Source organism: Photinus pyralis, unplaced genomic scaffold (assembly GCF_008802855.1).
Source record: "Photinus pyralis isolate 1611_PpyrPB1 unplaced genomic scaffold, Ppyr1.3 Ppyr1.4_LG5, whole genome shotgun sequence".
NCBI classification, from domain to species: Eukaryota; Metazoa; Arthropoda; class Insecta; order Coleoptera; family Lampyridae; genus Photinus; species Photinus pyralis.
Genome location: NW_022170596.1, coordinates 46,766,983 through 46,782,618, shown reverse-complemented (window position 1 = coordinate 46,782,618; position 15,636 = coordinate 46,766,983). Strand labels below are relative to the sequence as shown.

The 15,636-nt window shown below is 38.5% G+C and overlaps 5 protein-coding genes across 8 annotated transcripts; 3 read left to right on the top strand and 2 right to left on the bottom strand.

The window, feature by feature from the left end:
• Positions 1–325: 325 nt before the first annotated feature.
• LOC116171748 (mRNA cap guanine-N7 methyltransferase) lies at positions 326–2,006 on the bottom strand. The gene is made up of 2 exons (XM_031488728.1): positions 676–2,006; positions 326–626 (listed from the first exon to the last, which is right to left on the bottom strand). Exons 1-2 carry the CDS (start codon positions 1,973–1,975, stop codon positions 550–552), a joined length of 1,377 nt encoding a protein of 458 aa, XP_031344588.1. The 5' UTR covers positions 1,976–2,006; the 3' UTR covers positions 326–549.
• Positions 2,007–2,578: 572 nt separating this feature from the next.
• On the top strand, positions 2,579–3,696 carry LOC116171170 (coiled-coil domain-containing protein 43). 2 transcript variants are annotated; one of them, XM_031487859.1, is made up of 4 exons: positions 2,579–2,709; positions 2,769–3,005; positions 3,054–3,436; positions 3,484–3,696. In XM_031487859.1, exons 2-4 carry the CDS (start codon positions 2,835–2,837, stop codon positions 3,554–3,556), a joined length of 627 nt encoding a protein of 208 aa, XP_031343719.1. In that variant the 5' UTR covers positions 2,579–2,709; positions 2,769–2,834; the 3' UTR covers positions 3,557–3,696. The 2 variants fall into 2 exon arrangements, with proteins under 2 accessions (XP_031343719.1, XP_031343720.1); XM_031487860.1 differs by having other exon boundaries at positions 2,608–2,713.
• Positions 3,697–4,362: 666 nt separating this feature from the next.
• Positions 4,363–6,992, top strand: LOC116171905 (LIM domain-containing protein jub). 2 transcript variants are annotated; one of them, XM_031488940.1, is made up of 5 exons: positions 4,363–5,425; positions 5,733–5,902; positions 6,005–6,067; positions 6,121–6,286; positions 6,506–6,992. In XM_031488940.1, the coding sequence occupies exons 1-5, from the start codon at positions 4,411–4,413 to the stop codon at positions 6,739–6,741; spliced, it is 1,650 nt and encodes a 549-aa protein (XP_031344800.1). In that variant the 5' UTR covers positions 4,363–4,410; the 3' UTR covers positions 6,742–6,992. The 2 variants fall into 2 exon arrangements, with proteins under 2 accessions (XP_031344800.1, XP_031344799.1); XM_031488939.1 differs by having other exon boundaries at positions 5,954–6,067.
• A 2,648-nt stretch (positions 6,993–9,640) lies between these two features.
• LOC116170974 (uncharacterized protein C18orf19 homolog B) lies at positions 9,641–10,741 on the bottom strand. Its single transcript, XM_031487572.1, has 2 exons — positions 10,197–10,741; positions 9,641–10,153 (listed from the first exon to the last, which is right to left on the bottom strand). The coding sequence occupies exons 1-2, from the start codon at positions 10,463–10,465 to the stop codon at positions 9,691–9,693; spliced, it is 732 nt and encodes a 243-aa protein (XP_031343432.1). The 5' UTR covers positions 10,466–10,741; the 3' UTR covers positions 9,641–9,690.
• A 342-nt stretch (positions 10,742–11,083) lies between these two features.
• Positions 11,084–14,330, top strand: LOC116170973. Of its 2 annotated transcripts, XM_031487571.1 has the most exons (5): positions 11,084–11,501; positions 11,550–11,665; positions 11,712–12,218; positions 13,622–13,781; positions 14,217–14,330. In XM_031487571.1, the coding sequence occupies exons 1-5, from the start codon at positions 11,231–11,233 to the stop codon at positions 14,288–14,290; spliced, it is 1,128 nt and encodes a 375-aa protein (XP_031343431.1). In that variant the 5' UTR covers positions 11,084–11,230; the 3' UTR covers positions 14,291–14,330. The 2 variants fall into 2 exon arrangements, with proteins under 2 accessions (XP_031343431.1, XP_031343430.1); XM_031487570.1 differs by lacking the exon at positions 14,217–14,330 and having other exon boundaries at positions 11,085–11,501; positions 13,316–13,760.
• Positions 14,331–15,636: the final 1,306 nt, after the last annotated feature.

The following is a 15,636-nucleotide window of genomic DNA, read 5'->3' as shown; positions in this document are numbered from 1 at the left end:
CACAGTCTAATGAACCGGAGGGAGAAGTATTAAGTATTTTTTCTTTTGTTTTCATGTTGAACTACAAATTTAAAACTAGAGGGAATGACAGCCAACTGCTTAGATTCTCTTAAAATGACTTTAGCCCCTCAAACTTTTAGTTTTCACTTGTCATTTTATTTATGGATGGGAAAATAGAGTTCTTTTCCCATAGCAACAATCTAAGGTGTGATACAATTCTCTTAAAAACGGATAGGTAACAAGGCCAAAGTGTATCAGACAACAAACTGCGCACATTTTGGAACCCCAGAACACAATATGCAAAAATTGGGGCACAAAAACAAGATACAAATCAATATATAATCTATTTTGTAAGCACCTAAATATACAAAATTTGTTTAGTCATCTAAATTAGCTATACCAATATTAAGATGTTCTCATTTCGTGTTTGCGTGTGTTTTAGAACGGAAATATTCTAATTGTCTTAGAAATAAATACAGAGTGGACAAAAGCCTGTTGATAAAATGTGATGGCATTGTAGAACAATAACCCAAAGTCAGAACTGTTCAGTTAAAATTGATAAATTGGAGTACCATCTGCAGCCCATGTGTTCTTCACTTTCTCAAAGGCGAATGTCACATACAGAGCTAAAAAAGTAATGAAAATTAGAGGCACAAATAAGTGAAAAATACATACAAGAAGCTTCCCACTCAGATTTCGACAACGTCCCGATTTTACTGTTGGGATTCCGATTATGAAATGTGTTTCTTAAAAAATCCTCGGCATGACTATAATCGTCCCCATCAGTTCCCACCAAGCTGGTATTCGGATAAGGCGGGAAAGTTTCCAAACCTTTCATGTTGCCCATCAGTTGTTGCCCGTCCACATGCATCCGTTCGTAAAAATCGTAAAACTTCTCGGAGCGCACCAGTTTCATGCCGTACTTCTTCGCCAATTTAATCAGAGTGGGAAAGTGTACCAGAAATTCCGGACAGTCGACGACACCATCCAAGTTAAAGTGGTATTTGCCCCCGAACAACGGGGGTTTATTAACATCGCATTCGAATTCGACCTTGAAAATTCCGTTACCGAAAACGTTTGAACCCGCTTTTCTAACACGGGAAATGAGATCATTCGAGTCGAGAATTGTCCCGATAAAAAATCCGCCCGGCTGCAGACATTCTGCGGCGTTGTGCATAGTGCATTCGGCCTGTGCCAGCGACTCGAACCCGTAATGAAATGCAAACTGGCAACTGACTAGGTCTAGCTTTATCGAGGGATCTTTGTATTTCTTTCTTAGACGAATTTTGGTGAAATCGGCAGCAATGTTTTCCACGGTATATATAGTGGAGTTGCGGTCACGTCCGTTCCGACTTTTCATGTCTTGATAGCGCGATTTGCACTGATCCAAGGAAACGTCGGCAATATCATTGCAAATTAAATGCGTTATACCACCCTTACGCCACTTGAGAAGATCACCTCCTTTACCACAACCCATATCCAAGACGTGGATGGGTGAATTGTGTCGCTTTCCATCTTTAATTTTAGTTAAATACTCATTAATTAACATACTTTTAATCCAATTGTGAAAGTTACGTAAGTAAAATATTCTAGATTTGGAACGTTCATGTAGGCCCTTCTCCTCGAGCGTATTGTAATGAGTGGCTATGATTTTGCCGTAACCTTCACTGGGACGTGGAACTGCTTCCCCATCAGTCGTCTTAAGAAATGTAACTCGACTAACATCTTCGGCACAAGGAGATACGCTCCGCTTCAACCTACTTCCACTACTATTACCATATTCGTGTTGGGGCGAATTCTCGACTGGGGGAGAAGTGCTCGGTGAAGTGTCTTCTGCTGGGTTAGAATTATGTTCGTGGTTTCTTGCGTCAGCATTCGCTGCGGCTAGTATCAATTCTTGTTCCAAGTCATCTGTGCTTTTTTCATTTTCGTAATATTCGTCAAGAGATGACAAGTCTTTATCAAAAGTTGACATATCTAAATCTCCGATACCAACACAAACATAAGGAACAGTGTTGCCAATTTACTTTAATGCTACAATCTGTCACTTTACGTACATACAGGATGCAACATTCACACTTGGATACCTACTCGTATTTGAACTGAAATATATGCATTTGTTGAAACCTTTGAGTAGCAATGAAAGGTTGAAACTACCACTCTGTAAAATGTCAAAGCATATTCTAACATTTCGAGTGCTTGTATTAAAGACACCTTGGCTCTACAGAGGAACCGGGAAAACCTAAAGCAACCTGCAAGAATGAATGTTCGCTATGGCCTGAAAACCTCTGCAATGGGGAAGCGCCAAAATTGTTCTTAAAACCTGATCACTCGGGAAAACCTCGAAGTCACTTAGACCTTTTCAAAACTTCAATCTTGATATGAAGCACTTATTTGTGCTCTATAGCTTACAAAGCGCTTACTGGGGTTTCAAAAAGATATATTTCATATGTTTCACCCTTATCGGGGCAAAGAAAAAGCTCGTGAATAGTGAATACCCATATTTCATATCGTTTTTGTTGAGGCTCCGAGGTCTAAATCGATCAATGTGCAAAATTTGGCAACATGTGGTTTTGTAAGAATCTTCAACATCTGATAGGAAGTCATTATTTGAGGTTATGACATTTATTACAAGAAGTTAGAAATAAAATTCAAAAAACCAAATAGTTTTAAATAATTGACCTTGTAATAAAAATAGTAGCTGAAAACGTCAGTAAAATAACCAATTTATCAATTAAAGAAACCTTTTTAAATTTACCACTTTTTAGGACTTATTCCGGGTGTTCGCCACTAGCCATGCGAAAGTATTCCAAATGTAGCTGATTTTAATTGTGATGGCAACAGCAGTGGACGAATTTGGTTTATGGTTAGGTAAGAAATTGAGGGATCTCGATATAGACGAATGCGTCTTCGGATCGTACATAAGTGGCATATTAGACGGTGATGAGAGCGAAGAAGAGAAAACGGATGCTCTTGAGGGAATACTCTCCGAAATTCTTGTAACTGTAAGTACGATCTGCCGGTGCTGGTCAAAGTGAGACTTTGAACTGTAGGATAATGACATTATTAAAATACGATCAGAGATAATGGAAATGTGGTCGCAATTACGTCAACCCCAAATGTCCGCAACGACGCAGGCCGTATCCAGCGAAGAAGTCGACATTCGTTTGGCACGTCTTCTCGAATCGCAATCGTTACAGATTCCCAAACAAAAGCAGTACACGGACGAAGAAAAGAAAATTAGGGAAGCCATTTTATCTCAGTACAGCCAAATGACCGACGACGAAGACGACGATGTGAATGAGCCGGGCGATGTAAAGGAAAATGGTTTAGAGAAAAACAGAAACGCTCACGCAGTCATGCAAGCCGAAAAAGAAAAACGAGAGCAAGCAAAATTGGAGAGTCAAAAGAAAAAGGAGAAGGATAAGGAAGATCGGTTTGTATTTCACTGTGTATCTAAATGATGTAAACTATCTTTTTTAGTGAGAAACAAAAACAATTGAGGGAAGAGAAAAAAGAGAAACGCAAAACACAAAAAGGCGAACGAAGAAGGTAGCAAGTGTAATGACATTGATCGAATTTTTTTTAATAGTCCTCCGGTTTCTAATTGCAGTATTAAATTCACTGTCTTTATGTTATTAATAATTGTGGAATCAAACTTTAGTGTATGAGTAAAGTATTCTTTGTTGGTCTGCATTTTGGTGACGATTTCTTCAGAGGTTCAAACCTGGTCAGTTACCTAAACTATTGTCCTTAAAAACTGAAACCAGAACTGAAAGTTATTGAAGTCAGAATGGGAACCCTTTAAAAATAATTCTAACGGGAACATATAGTTAAGATGGGTTCCAATGCTTGAAAAAGTACTGGACAAATATAATAGAATCGCATAGAAGGGTGTAACAAAGAGGTTCATTTACTGTGACCTATATAACGATTGTTATTTTTATTGTTTATAGAATTAAAACATAAATAGCTGTTGGAAAGTAAATTGTATCTGTTAGCTTTTTTCAAGAGCGACCTGGGATTAGGGAATGTATTCCAAATTTATCAATAAATAGTTGTTGGTTTGGCCCAGCCAGACGGACCGCAATGAAAGTGATCCCGCGGGCAGCTTTATTTTAACATAAACATTAGCTTTTTGTTCATCATCTCAATTACTATCGAAAAAATAGCAAATTTGCACCCTCGTGCAGAATTACAGACAAAAGTATTTTTGACTTATTCCATTGCGCTCTGTATATTGAAATGGAAACTAGAAGTCGAACGCACCTTTAGACACTGCCTTTGCGTAGCGTACACTACTGACCTCTAGTGAGCGTAGTACACTCTTCTCTTATATATATGAGTACACTGCATCCACAGCCAAAGGTCAAATACTATACTAGTGTCATTTTTTTAGGTTAAAAAACAATGGATCAAACATACATCGAAAAACTGCAAAATGTTCATTTAAACGAGCAAAATGAAGCAGAAGCGCGATATGGACGAATTACAGCAAAGGCACAGCCGATTCCAACCAACTACCACCAAAAGCAACGGTCAATAGGGACGACACAAAATTTTACTGTGGATCCCAATCAACAATCGGACTATAAAATGTATAACCGAAGCAACGTTATCGCAACTTCCAAGTTTGCAACTCCCAAGCAAGTGGAAACTTTGGGAAAAACTGACGAAAACGATATGTATGTACAGTGTGTTAAACCCGATGCCACTGCCTCGTACCAGTATCCTGTTTACGAAAATTTAAATTATTACAACCCTAAAATGGCAAACACATTGCAGCAAGCGAAGAGAAACGTTCTCCCCGTTTACCAAAACAAAGCACAGCCGCAAGTTCCTACACACAGTAAACATTTTATTACGTCAGATTCGGATGCACTCCCGGTGTATGAAAACATCCAAACAGTACCGCATAAAACGGGTAACGCGGTGCCCGGACCACAAGTAGCAACACACCGCCAAGTCCACCACGCCCCCAACTATCAACCAATATATTCAATTATGAACTCGCCAAAAACTCAACATTCCTCGAAATCGCTCACCCAACAACAAATCGACGAGATAAATGCGTCCGATTACGTCTGCATGACGGGCAGCATCTCCCAACAGTTCCAAACGTCTTCGGCGAAAAGCTACGAACGTGCACCGGCGACCGGTTTCGCGGCCACGCCTTCCAGTCCGAAAAAAGAAACTAAACCTCAAAAGGGCGAAATTCAGGCGCCGCCGCCGCCGAGCCCGACCCCGAGCAATGTCAGCACGAACAGTGCCGGCAAATTGAAATTTAGCGGCAAAAATCTGTTACCTTACAGCATAACGCCGCCGAGGCCGCGCGGTCCCACCGAGGCGGAACGAAAGATAGAGGAGATGACGAGGCAGATCGAGGAGGAGATGGAGAAACACGAGGAGGAGGGCGAATATTTCGGTACGATTGCCATTGATCAATTTAGATAAAAATAATTTTGAGACAGTAAAAAAATGGGCATCTTGGACCAATTCTAAAAATTGCTCTCACTTTTTTAACTCCAAATCTTTCAAGACTTTCCATCATCTCTCTTTTTTTTTAAGTGGGCGGGGTTTCAGCCAACTATACATTTACAAATTAATATCAATGCCCGAACCCGGATTCGAACCTTAGGGTTGCAGTCGGGTTTCCACGCCACACAGGCCGACAATTATTATTATTATTATATTATTAATAGTGAAGTACTCATTTGCACATTACTCTGTAGGTATCTGTCACACTTGCGGCGAAAAGGTTACTGGGGCCGGTCAGGCGTGTCAAGCGATGGGCAATTTGTACCACACAAATTGCTTTATATGCTGCTCGTGTGGGCGCGCACTGCGCGGCAAGGCCTTTTATAACGTTCACGGTAGAGTATACTGTGAGGAAGACTATTTGGTGAGTGAGGAAGTTTGGAGATTATTTTTCGTTTATTTTCTGTTACGTTAGTTATCTAATTTGCAAGAAGAAGACTCTTTAACGGCAACGGTTTCTTTTCAGTACTCAGGATTTCAACAAACTGCCGAAAAATGTGCAATTTGTGGCCATCTTATAATGGAAATGGTAAGCGAATTCGTTTGGTGGCTGGTTTTTTTTGCGATTCGAGTTTGTTTTAGATATTACAAGCAATGGGGAAGTCGTACCATCCCGGTTGCTTCCGATGTTGCATGTGTAATGAGTGTCTGGATGGTGTTCCGTTCACAGTCGATGTTGATAACAAAATATATTGCGTAAATGATTATCACAGAATGTTTGCGCCCAAATGCGCTTTGTGTGGGAAAGGTAAGTGATATCATCAGAGGCAGTCTTCATGGGTAAAAATTGTTATTGATGAGAATACCAGATGGCAGTGTAGTAGAATATTCGGAAAGTTCCAAGTCATAATAATAATAATAATAAGTCATAAAGTAGACCAATAGATTTGACAACATAACATCGTGCCTAGGCCCACTCTGATATTCTTATTAAATTTGACTAGATTTGACATAGTGGACCTTTTAGGAATAACTCCAGTTGAAGGTACAGAAGAGACCGTACGAGTTGTTTCAATGGATAAAGATTTTCACGTCGATTGTTACATGTGTGAAGAATGCGGCATGCAACTAACCGACGAGCCGGACAAACGGTGTTACCCCTTAAACGGGCACTTGATGTGTCGAAGCTGCCATATACAGCGCATCGAACATTCACCTCGCCAAATGCAGCCTGTCGCTGCAAGCTTTCAGTATTCAGGTTAATGCCATGTTTTGTATTTTATCAGTTAGGAGAGAAACATTCCAATCGCGCAGTTACATGTTGATATATTCCCAATTCCTTGTGAGGATTTGCCGTACACAATTTTGTGTCATTTGTATGCTAAGTAAATGTGTGCTTAACAAATTGTTCGAGATGCATTTTGTGTAATAAGATATAAAGGCTGTTATAATGTAGCTAGGGCCTATTTTAATGTGTCTGTTATGTGCTTTTATAAATAAAACTTTAAAAAGTACCTGCTGAATGATAATTACGTTGGTTTCTGAAAAATAAAAATTATATTATTATACATTATATAACAAAGTAGAGTATCAATTGAGGCATTTCCAGTAGTGTAAAAAAAGGTGAAACCAATTGTAAATTTTTGTTTTGTGATGCTACTAGAGAATACCTGGCCAAATAATTCTATCCATGGTCGTTGATTGGGAAGCAGGTACTGGAAAATTCACTCATTGCAACTATTTTGGTAAAGAAGCGGTTTTTAGAAGAACATGATGAACGTTTAAAAGGAATAATGAGTTTTGGAACTCTAAGCAGAATGTTATGAAGTCGTGGGCGAAATTGAGGAGGAAAGAAAGAACGAAAATTAAAAAAAAATTATTTTTTGCCGAAACTACTTTAGAAACAACTACTTTCGTCTAAAAATGGTGAGGAAAATGTGATTTTCCTCTCTAGCGAGGAAAGTATAACTTTTGAACTAGTAGCCCAATCTTGGAACTGTTTGAAATTATGGATTCTACAGGCCACATTCTATAAGAAAATTCTTTTTCCGGGTCGATCTGAGACAATTTTTTTTTCGGGGCTTAAAAAAAGGCAGTGTCTAACCTTCCTTTTTTACCAAAAATCGACTACACCAAAATTTCTCGGGAAAACACTTTTTGTTATTAATTTTGGGGCGTAGAATCCAAATCAATTCGTACTTTTTCGACCAGACTTCTCAATCCTGGTTATAGACTAGAAACCGCAATTTCGAAAGAAAATTCAAAGGGCTGTAACTTTTGAACTAGTAGCCCAATCTTGGAACTGTTTGAAATTATGGATTCTACAGGCCACATTTTATAAGAAAAATTTTTTTCCGGGTCGATCTGAGACAATTTTTTTCGGGGCTCAAAATGATTAACACGTTTCTCTAATTGGGGTTGATGTTAGGTTGTTAAAAAATTCTGTTTTAATTGAAGTGTTTTACAATGAATTAATCATTTTTTGTCGTAGCATGAAAGTGCTGAAATACAATGATAGGCGACGCACCTCGTGTGGATTGTATATTTTGTTACATCAGCTGAAATTTAAAAAAAAAACTGTATGGTAATTGATTTTCGAGAAAGGAGTACTGTTCTTGTGGTGCAGAGCCCCCCCCCGCCACCTTCATTACTACACTAATACTTTAATGGCCCGTAACCTATGCAATTCCACTGTAAGTACCCAGTCCGCCCCTGCGAACAATAGCACAATTTTTGAGTGACAGTAAATCACGAACGTCAATGATATTCAATTATGAGTTATTAAGGATCACTATACAAAAAAATGGGACCATAAAAAATGAGTTGCTGTCGAGTCGACTTTGGAAGTTCAAGATAAGTAGGATTTTCCATGTAAACAAAAATTCCAAAGGTGACTTGATAGCAACTCATTTTTGATCGCATTGTACAACACGTGTTGAAAGTGTCTTTTTTTCATGAATTTGCTTGATTAATGAGGGCTTTAAAAAAAAAGTATCACTTTCAAAACTATAGTCCATCTCTTTTATCTTTTGTAGTTCTGTCCGTGTTTCAGTTTATCGGTTTGTTGGTCGCTGTGGATCTGTCTGACTGGGTGGGAACATTCTAGTGTCGAGAAAGCGCCAGAGATTTTCCGCTCCTTTTCCCTAGTACTCGCGATAAAAAATTGATTGCTTTTTTCAAATATTGTAAAAAATATAGGCATTGCATTTGAAAAAGAGAAGTTGCATCCATTTCCGGTTAAACCGGAAGTGATACCAGAAGTTTGAATATGCTATACAATTTAACAAATTTTTCCTATCTCACCAAATAAGAGATATTGAGGTGACCCTCGTATCTCGAACGCACTGTATATGTAAATTAACTATCCTACATATTATTTGTAGTAAGTACCCTATCACTGGTTCTCTGCAGCATGGGCCAAATTTGACATAGATCTGTCGAGGGTTTTGTGATTTAAAACCTTGTCCTAGAGATTGCATTTTGTGCAGACTACATACCGTGTGTCCCAGGTTGAACGCACCATACGCAAACAGAATTAATGTATTTTTTTGCGAAGGATCGAGGCCTATATGTATTTGAAGTTAGCGTTCAACGTACGTTACTCCACTTGCCTAATGCTAGAAAGAGATTGGACTAGTGAATGCTAATATCAAAGGTCTTGTGAATCCTTTGCGAAAAAATACATTGCAATTTAACTATGGTGCATTCTACCTGGAACACACTGTATATCTCAATAGAACTTACTGTTAAACATTCGTTCAGACTGGACCATGTAGAGACTTGAGAAGTATAAAACTTTTAAAACAATATGGGCTCTTGGAAGAAACCCTCAATGGAATTGGATCAGTTTTTTTCAAAGAAAGACATTACTTTCTAAACAAGTTTATTTACGTTTTGTCTTTGGGAGGTAAAAACTGTAAAAGTACTGACAATCCTTAGCATAGTTAAAACGGCAATTGTCATGGCCATATTTCCCATATCAGAGTAGTTCAAATGATCAATTAATTCTTGGGCAGTTTCAGTGTTTCTAATAGTTCTGTTCCTGTACCCCCTTCCTAAATACTGACAACCAGCAGACGCAAATGCATTGCGTAAATATATCGGAACCTTACCACGAACATACGAGGTTCCTTTCTGTTTACAGTACAGTAAAATCATGGCATAATCGTAAAACTATTGGGCATTTAATTAAAAAACATACAAATCAATAGTCTATCTCTTAGGATGGCTAGAACACTCGGTAGATTTCTGACATTTTTTAATTTTCCCTAAACTATCCTCCAAGTCTTTTACGACTTTATCCTTTTGCGTTTTGAGTCGATCCCTTTTTATTTGCAATTCCACTTTCTTATCCTTGACACTATCATAAAAATCCTCCTTCTTTTCCTTATAATAGCCTTTGGTTTCTTTAAAAGATTCCATTAGATTCTCCTTTTGCTCCTTGTACATTTCCCGTAGTCGATCAGTCGACGGTACCGGTTTTATGTAGCCCCATTTTCGTAAATAATTGATGGAAATTGTCGTACCGCCAATGGTTACGGTGTACCGTATTGGTGTCGATATTTTATACAAGGCGTACGAAACCGCCAAATATCCCATGTGGGAGTCCCGAAGTTTAGTAGTTATACTTTCGCTTACATTCCAACTCTCTAAAAGGCCCGCAATGTCAACACCGCTGCAACAAATGTGTTAGAAACGGCGGTTGGTTACGCATTTACCTTTTCGCCATGTAATAAAATCCACCGAACCATGCTGCCGAGGTGACTAGGTGAACAGGAACGAGGACGTACCAGTAGTTGCGATACATCGATTTAAACTTCTGGAACAGTCCTTCCTTCTCATTGTCGACTTTTTTGCAGAGTTGCCGGCGATAGTAGGGGGATATCGGGCTATTCGTAATAAGCGGCGAGGCTGACCATAAAATCTCGCATCTATTTACACTCAGCAAACGACTTAAATTTAACGTTCGTAGGCATAGTGTCGCCATAATCTTCGGGGGACTGAGATTGTAAAATGTGGTAAAGTATAAGCTCAGTTAAAAACGCACATGAAGTCTTCTGGGATTATCTGCTCTTTTATGACGTTTTTGCTTATTTAAGGATCAATTTATGACTTTAGGGGTTGTCGTGCAATGATTATTTAAAATTAAAATCAAAATCGTCGCTTTAAAAAGGAACATAACCTCAATTTCCGCTCGAGTTGAATAAACACATAGGCGGAACACATAATGGGAAAAGTAGGATGAGACAATCGAAAGGCTTAGAAAAGTATTAAAAAAGTCATCTCGGAAGGTGTTCGAATAAGACATAGCATTTAGGCTTTCCACCTTCAAGGGTCTCGAACACAACGAATAACGACGCGCGTTTCACTTTCTGAATCTTAAATTACTTTCCCTGGCAATCTAGGCTTTCCAGAACCTTCTAAACGCTTTCTAATGCTTTATGGCATCTTTTCAGAGATAGAGAGAAGACTTTGCCAGAATCTTCAGGCACATACCAGAAATGTTTAATTATTTAAAATCTGTGCGTGTACCATTTTTTCTGCAATTACAATTTTATTACCTTGAACCTGTATGCATACAAATTGGCACGCCCATGCTTATCTACCTGTGACAGGTGGACATTTTACCTGCATTTTGTTCATACAGGTGTGTGTGTGTGTGTGTGAAACATCACTTACAATACAACAATTACTTACTAATTGCAAGAACCGAATCATGTGATCATAAGTCAATCTTTGCACTACGAAAAATATGGGCTCCAATAATATCGAGAATAAACCGGAAATCGGACAAGAAGATGCGGTACCTTCCTTGGCACAACAGTCACCTAAAAAAGGCTGGATCAAATTCGAGGAGGAATCGCACCAAGAGAATAACACCACACCTGCGGTCATTAAGACCGAAAGTATTCAAGTTAATTTGGAACGTAGCTTAAGTGCCTCGACCGAAAATGATCCTAATAAACCGTTGCGTACCGTCGAATTACCTCCAGCAGCGAACGAAACCATACGACATGGCTTCAGTATGTCTCACTTAATAAACAACGTTTAATTTAACACGAACATTTCAGCTAACGGGGACGTTATAGTAACCATTCTTCCCGTTAACACCCGATTCCCATGGATTACACCTGCAAAATTTCGACCGGAATTAGTTCCGGAAGAGTTAATGGCTCAGGGCTTGACCGTAAGAAGTACTCGCGTAATCGCTTCGTCGTAATGTAATTTTGTAGCTCACTGTCGAGGAATACGTACAAGCGATGGAATTACTGGTAAATGACGTGCGTTTTACCTTATATAATGTGTGTTACAAACGCATTCTAGTAGTATGGATCTTATTAGCTTTTATCGTTTTACTCGGATTGTTATTTTCCGGCTTGAATGGCCTCGTGCTGTTTGGTTTGGGAGTGGCATGGTTGATATTAAACGCGGCTGCTATTTTTATATCGATGTGGCTGAAGTTTAAGTTGGCCAGAAATTTGGAACGATGCTTGGCTTACGTTAATAAGCAATTTTTGAGGCATAAGATCGTATTGGCGTTGGACGATCGTGGCAAATTGTCTTGTCACAAAGTGAACCTGTGCTTTTTGTATATGGATGCCGGTCCGTGTATTGCTCATTTGCAGGGTAGTATCGAGACCCAGGAAAGGGAGGCAAACGGTTGGGAGCAGCGGATGGATATCGCTGCTAACGATATTGTTATACAGGGTAGCCGTACGACGCGACTATCACGCAAGCAGGTATGTTGGTAGTCTCTTGCAGTAATGGTCCTATCTAAAACTGGAACGTAGGCAACCAACATAACTCCATGACAAACTTGCCTTACCAAAGCAAATTTTAAACGACTGATCTGATACACTACGTTTTTTTAATTTGATGTTTCTGCAGTAGGCATTTTTCTATTTATAACAAATGACTGCTTTGGATCAGAGAAGGGCCACATGTAGATGTGTACCGAGAGGGAGGGGTTAAATACCTTGACAGCCTTGTGTGTGGCAATTGTTGTTTTTAACTGACTTAAGGCTTAAGATACAGACAATCAAGAAAATTATAATTTAAATTAGAACAAAATACATAAGAATAAATAATATTTTCGCAATAAAACTAGCACAAACGTAAATGACACAACAAAGAACATTGTGTTTTTGCAAAGCACTCTTCACAGAAAACGAAAATTGTATTTTTAGGAAAAATGTGACACTGAACCACCATGTGTGATATATCGTTGTAAAGAGAAAAAAAGATTATTCAGCATGAAAATTTGCAACTTTTCCCTCAGTTAACCAAATTTCGCTTAAGATAAGCGAGATAGTGGCACTCACTGACCTCTTTAGATCAGTGGTGGCACTTGAAAAATGGACACTGTATATAATCATCCAAACAAGATTTGAAAAAATCGACATATTTTGGATTTTGGAAATATCAAGAGTGCACCACCCCTTTTGACAGCTACCTCTTTCTGTGGGGGCAAAATTGTTTCGCCTCTTTTATTAAAGGAGCCCAAATATATCCTATACGAATTTTTTTCGAAATGTTCGGAGGGGGGGGGGATCCGAAATACAACTGAGCCAAAATACCTCTACTGCACAAAATAAAATATTATGTTGTAGTGTATGGATTTGAAGTCAGTTATGTAAGTTAGCTATGCTGCCTGTTTGAAATTTGAGGGCCATTCAATCTGCAAGAGATTACATTAGTGATTTATGGAGTGGCACGTGCTTGCATGTTGTTAAAAGTTGTTGCATGTTGGTGTCGTTTCTTTTGTAATTAGACAAACAAAAGTGTTTAACACGTGTCACTCCTCGCTTGATCCTCTAATTAATCGAAGCTCGTTTAGGGTCTTGCCGAGCAGGTGTTCACTCGTTACTTGCAAAGATGGGGGAAAGACTTTTTACGCAGACGGCTGGATTGGACGTTAGACGAAATAACGGGAAACCCGTCGGACCCCCGACACATTACGACTGCACTATGCCCGTGCCAATACATCGAGGAGTTATTGTTAAATAAAGCGCCTCATATCGACATACGGGATTGTTGCCCGATTTGGTCTAGGTTAATGGCACGATTAGGAATAGATTAAACACTTTTGTTTGTTTGTTAAACTTGATCACTTAATTGTAAACGTTTTTTTTTTTAATTATAGGAGCGATCGACATTGCTGTATTTACGCTATGTCGCTCGTTGGGGCCGTCAAGTTGTAAAAGGTAGTATTAATAATTCACCGTTGGCATGTGGCCGTCACTGTCCCAAACACCAATGTCCGTGCCAATTCATCGACGAGCATTTGCACTGTAAACCTAAAGGCAAGTTAACTCTGAAAAATTGCTGCCATATTCCAGACCAATCTACTAACTGTGTCATTTTATAAAAATTAGGTGGATGGTAAAGTTGACTAACATGGGAGGTGCTAATCTTTCTTTCCCGTGGCACTTTGACAGTCTTAGGGTTCACTTAGGGTACCAACATTATTGTGATTAACGTTAAGTTTAAAAACGTACTTAATTTTATCATTTTACTAATGCGTATACAAACATATTTATTACAGAGCAGCTAATTTAAATATTCGAATGTTAATTGTTAAAGCAATTATGCAAGTCCGTCCATACACTGTACTATTTTTTTATAAATAAAGCTTTAAAGTACACCTTCGCTATTGAATTTCTGGCACTTTCTGAAGGCTTTGGGTTTAACACTTGGCTCAACGCATCGAAGTTTGTGCTAACAGTTTTTTGTTTTAGGATACTGTCTGTTTTGTACGTACATTGTCGAGGGTAACGTGCAACATAATCCCTTAGTAGTTACAGCACCATAATTTGATGTTAATAAATACAAAATAAAGATTTATTGCTGAATCTTACGTTTAATTTCCTCCACATGTGATTGTATCACTTTAGACTGCTCTTCAAGTGTCGTAAGCTGTTGTGCTAAACTCGAAGGTGTTTGTCGTAAAGTTTCGGCACCACTGAAGATGTCTTCTTTGTGATGTCGATTGACTTCCGGTATTTTATTGTCGATGCAAATGAATAGTTTATTTTGTTGTTCAGAATCTTTACGTAGTGTTTCTATATCCTCTTGAATTTGGTCCACACTCAAAGGGAACGGTTTTCCCTGCGCTTTGTAAGATTTAAACATTTTCTCTACTCTAACCTCAAATTTCGTAAAAGGTTATGTCATGAATATAAAACTGGAATGGGAGACACTGCCAAATTGTATACTCCTGCTATACAGGGTAAGTGAAAAACTGGGAATTGTAACCAAATCCAATACACAAAATGGTAAATAGAACCTTCCCTTTTTTCCGGGTCGATCTGAGACAATTTTTTTTTCGGGGCTCAAAAAAAGGCAGTGTATAAACCTTCCTTTTTTACCAAAATTCGACTACACCAAAATTTCTCGGGAAAACACTTTTCATATTAATTTGGGTGCGTAGAATCCAAATCAATTCGTACTTTTTCGATCAGACTTCTCAATCAAAAGTTATAGACTAGAAACAAAATTCAAAGGGCTGTAACTTTTGAACTAGTAGCCCAATCTTGGAACTGTTTGAAAATATGGATTCTACAGGCCACATTCTATAAGAAAATTTTTTTTCCGGGTCGATCTGAGACAATTTCTTTTCGGGGCTCATAATTATTAACACGTTTCTCTAATTGGGGTTGATGTTAGGTTGTTAAAAAATTCTGTTTTAATTGAAGTGTTTTAAATGAATTTATCATTTTTTGTCGTAGCATGAAAGTGCTGAAATACAATGATAGGCGACGCACCTCGTGTGGATTGTATATTTTGTTACTTTTAATTATCAGCCCCCCCCCACACACACACACTAATACTTTAATGGCCCATGACCTATGCAATTCCACCTGGCCCGTAACTACCCAGTCCGCCCCTGGTAAATACATTCGATCAACGCCATAAATTGAGTAAATAAGTTTATATTATATTTATATAATAAAAAAAAACCTATTTACCCTAAGGTGTAGGGCTCAAATTATAAATTATTTCCCAAACTTAATTAATTATCTTTAAATATGTACACTCAATTTATGAAGACAAAAAAATCGTAACCGATTACAGCGCTTACCGCATTCCGCTCAAGTAGTTCCTGTAGACGGGAACATGTCATCAGTTTCGTCGCCACGGCACTGTAATATTTCATAC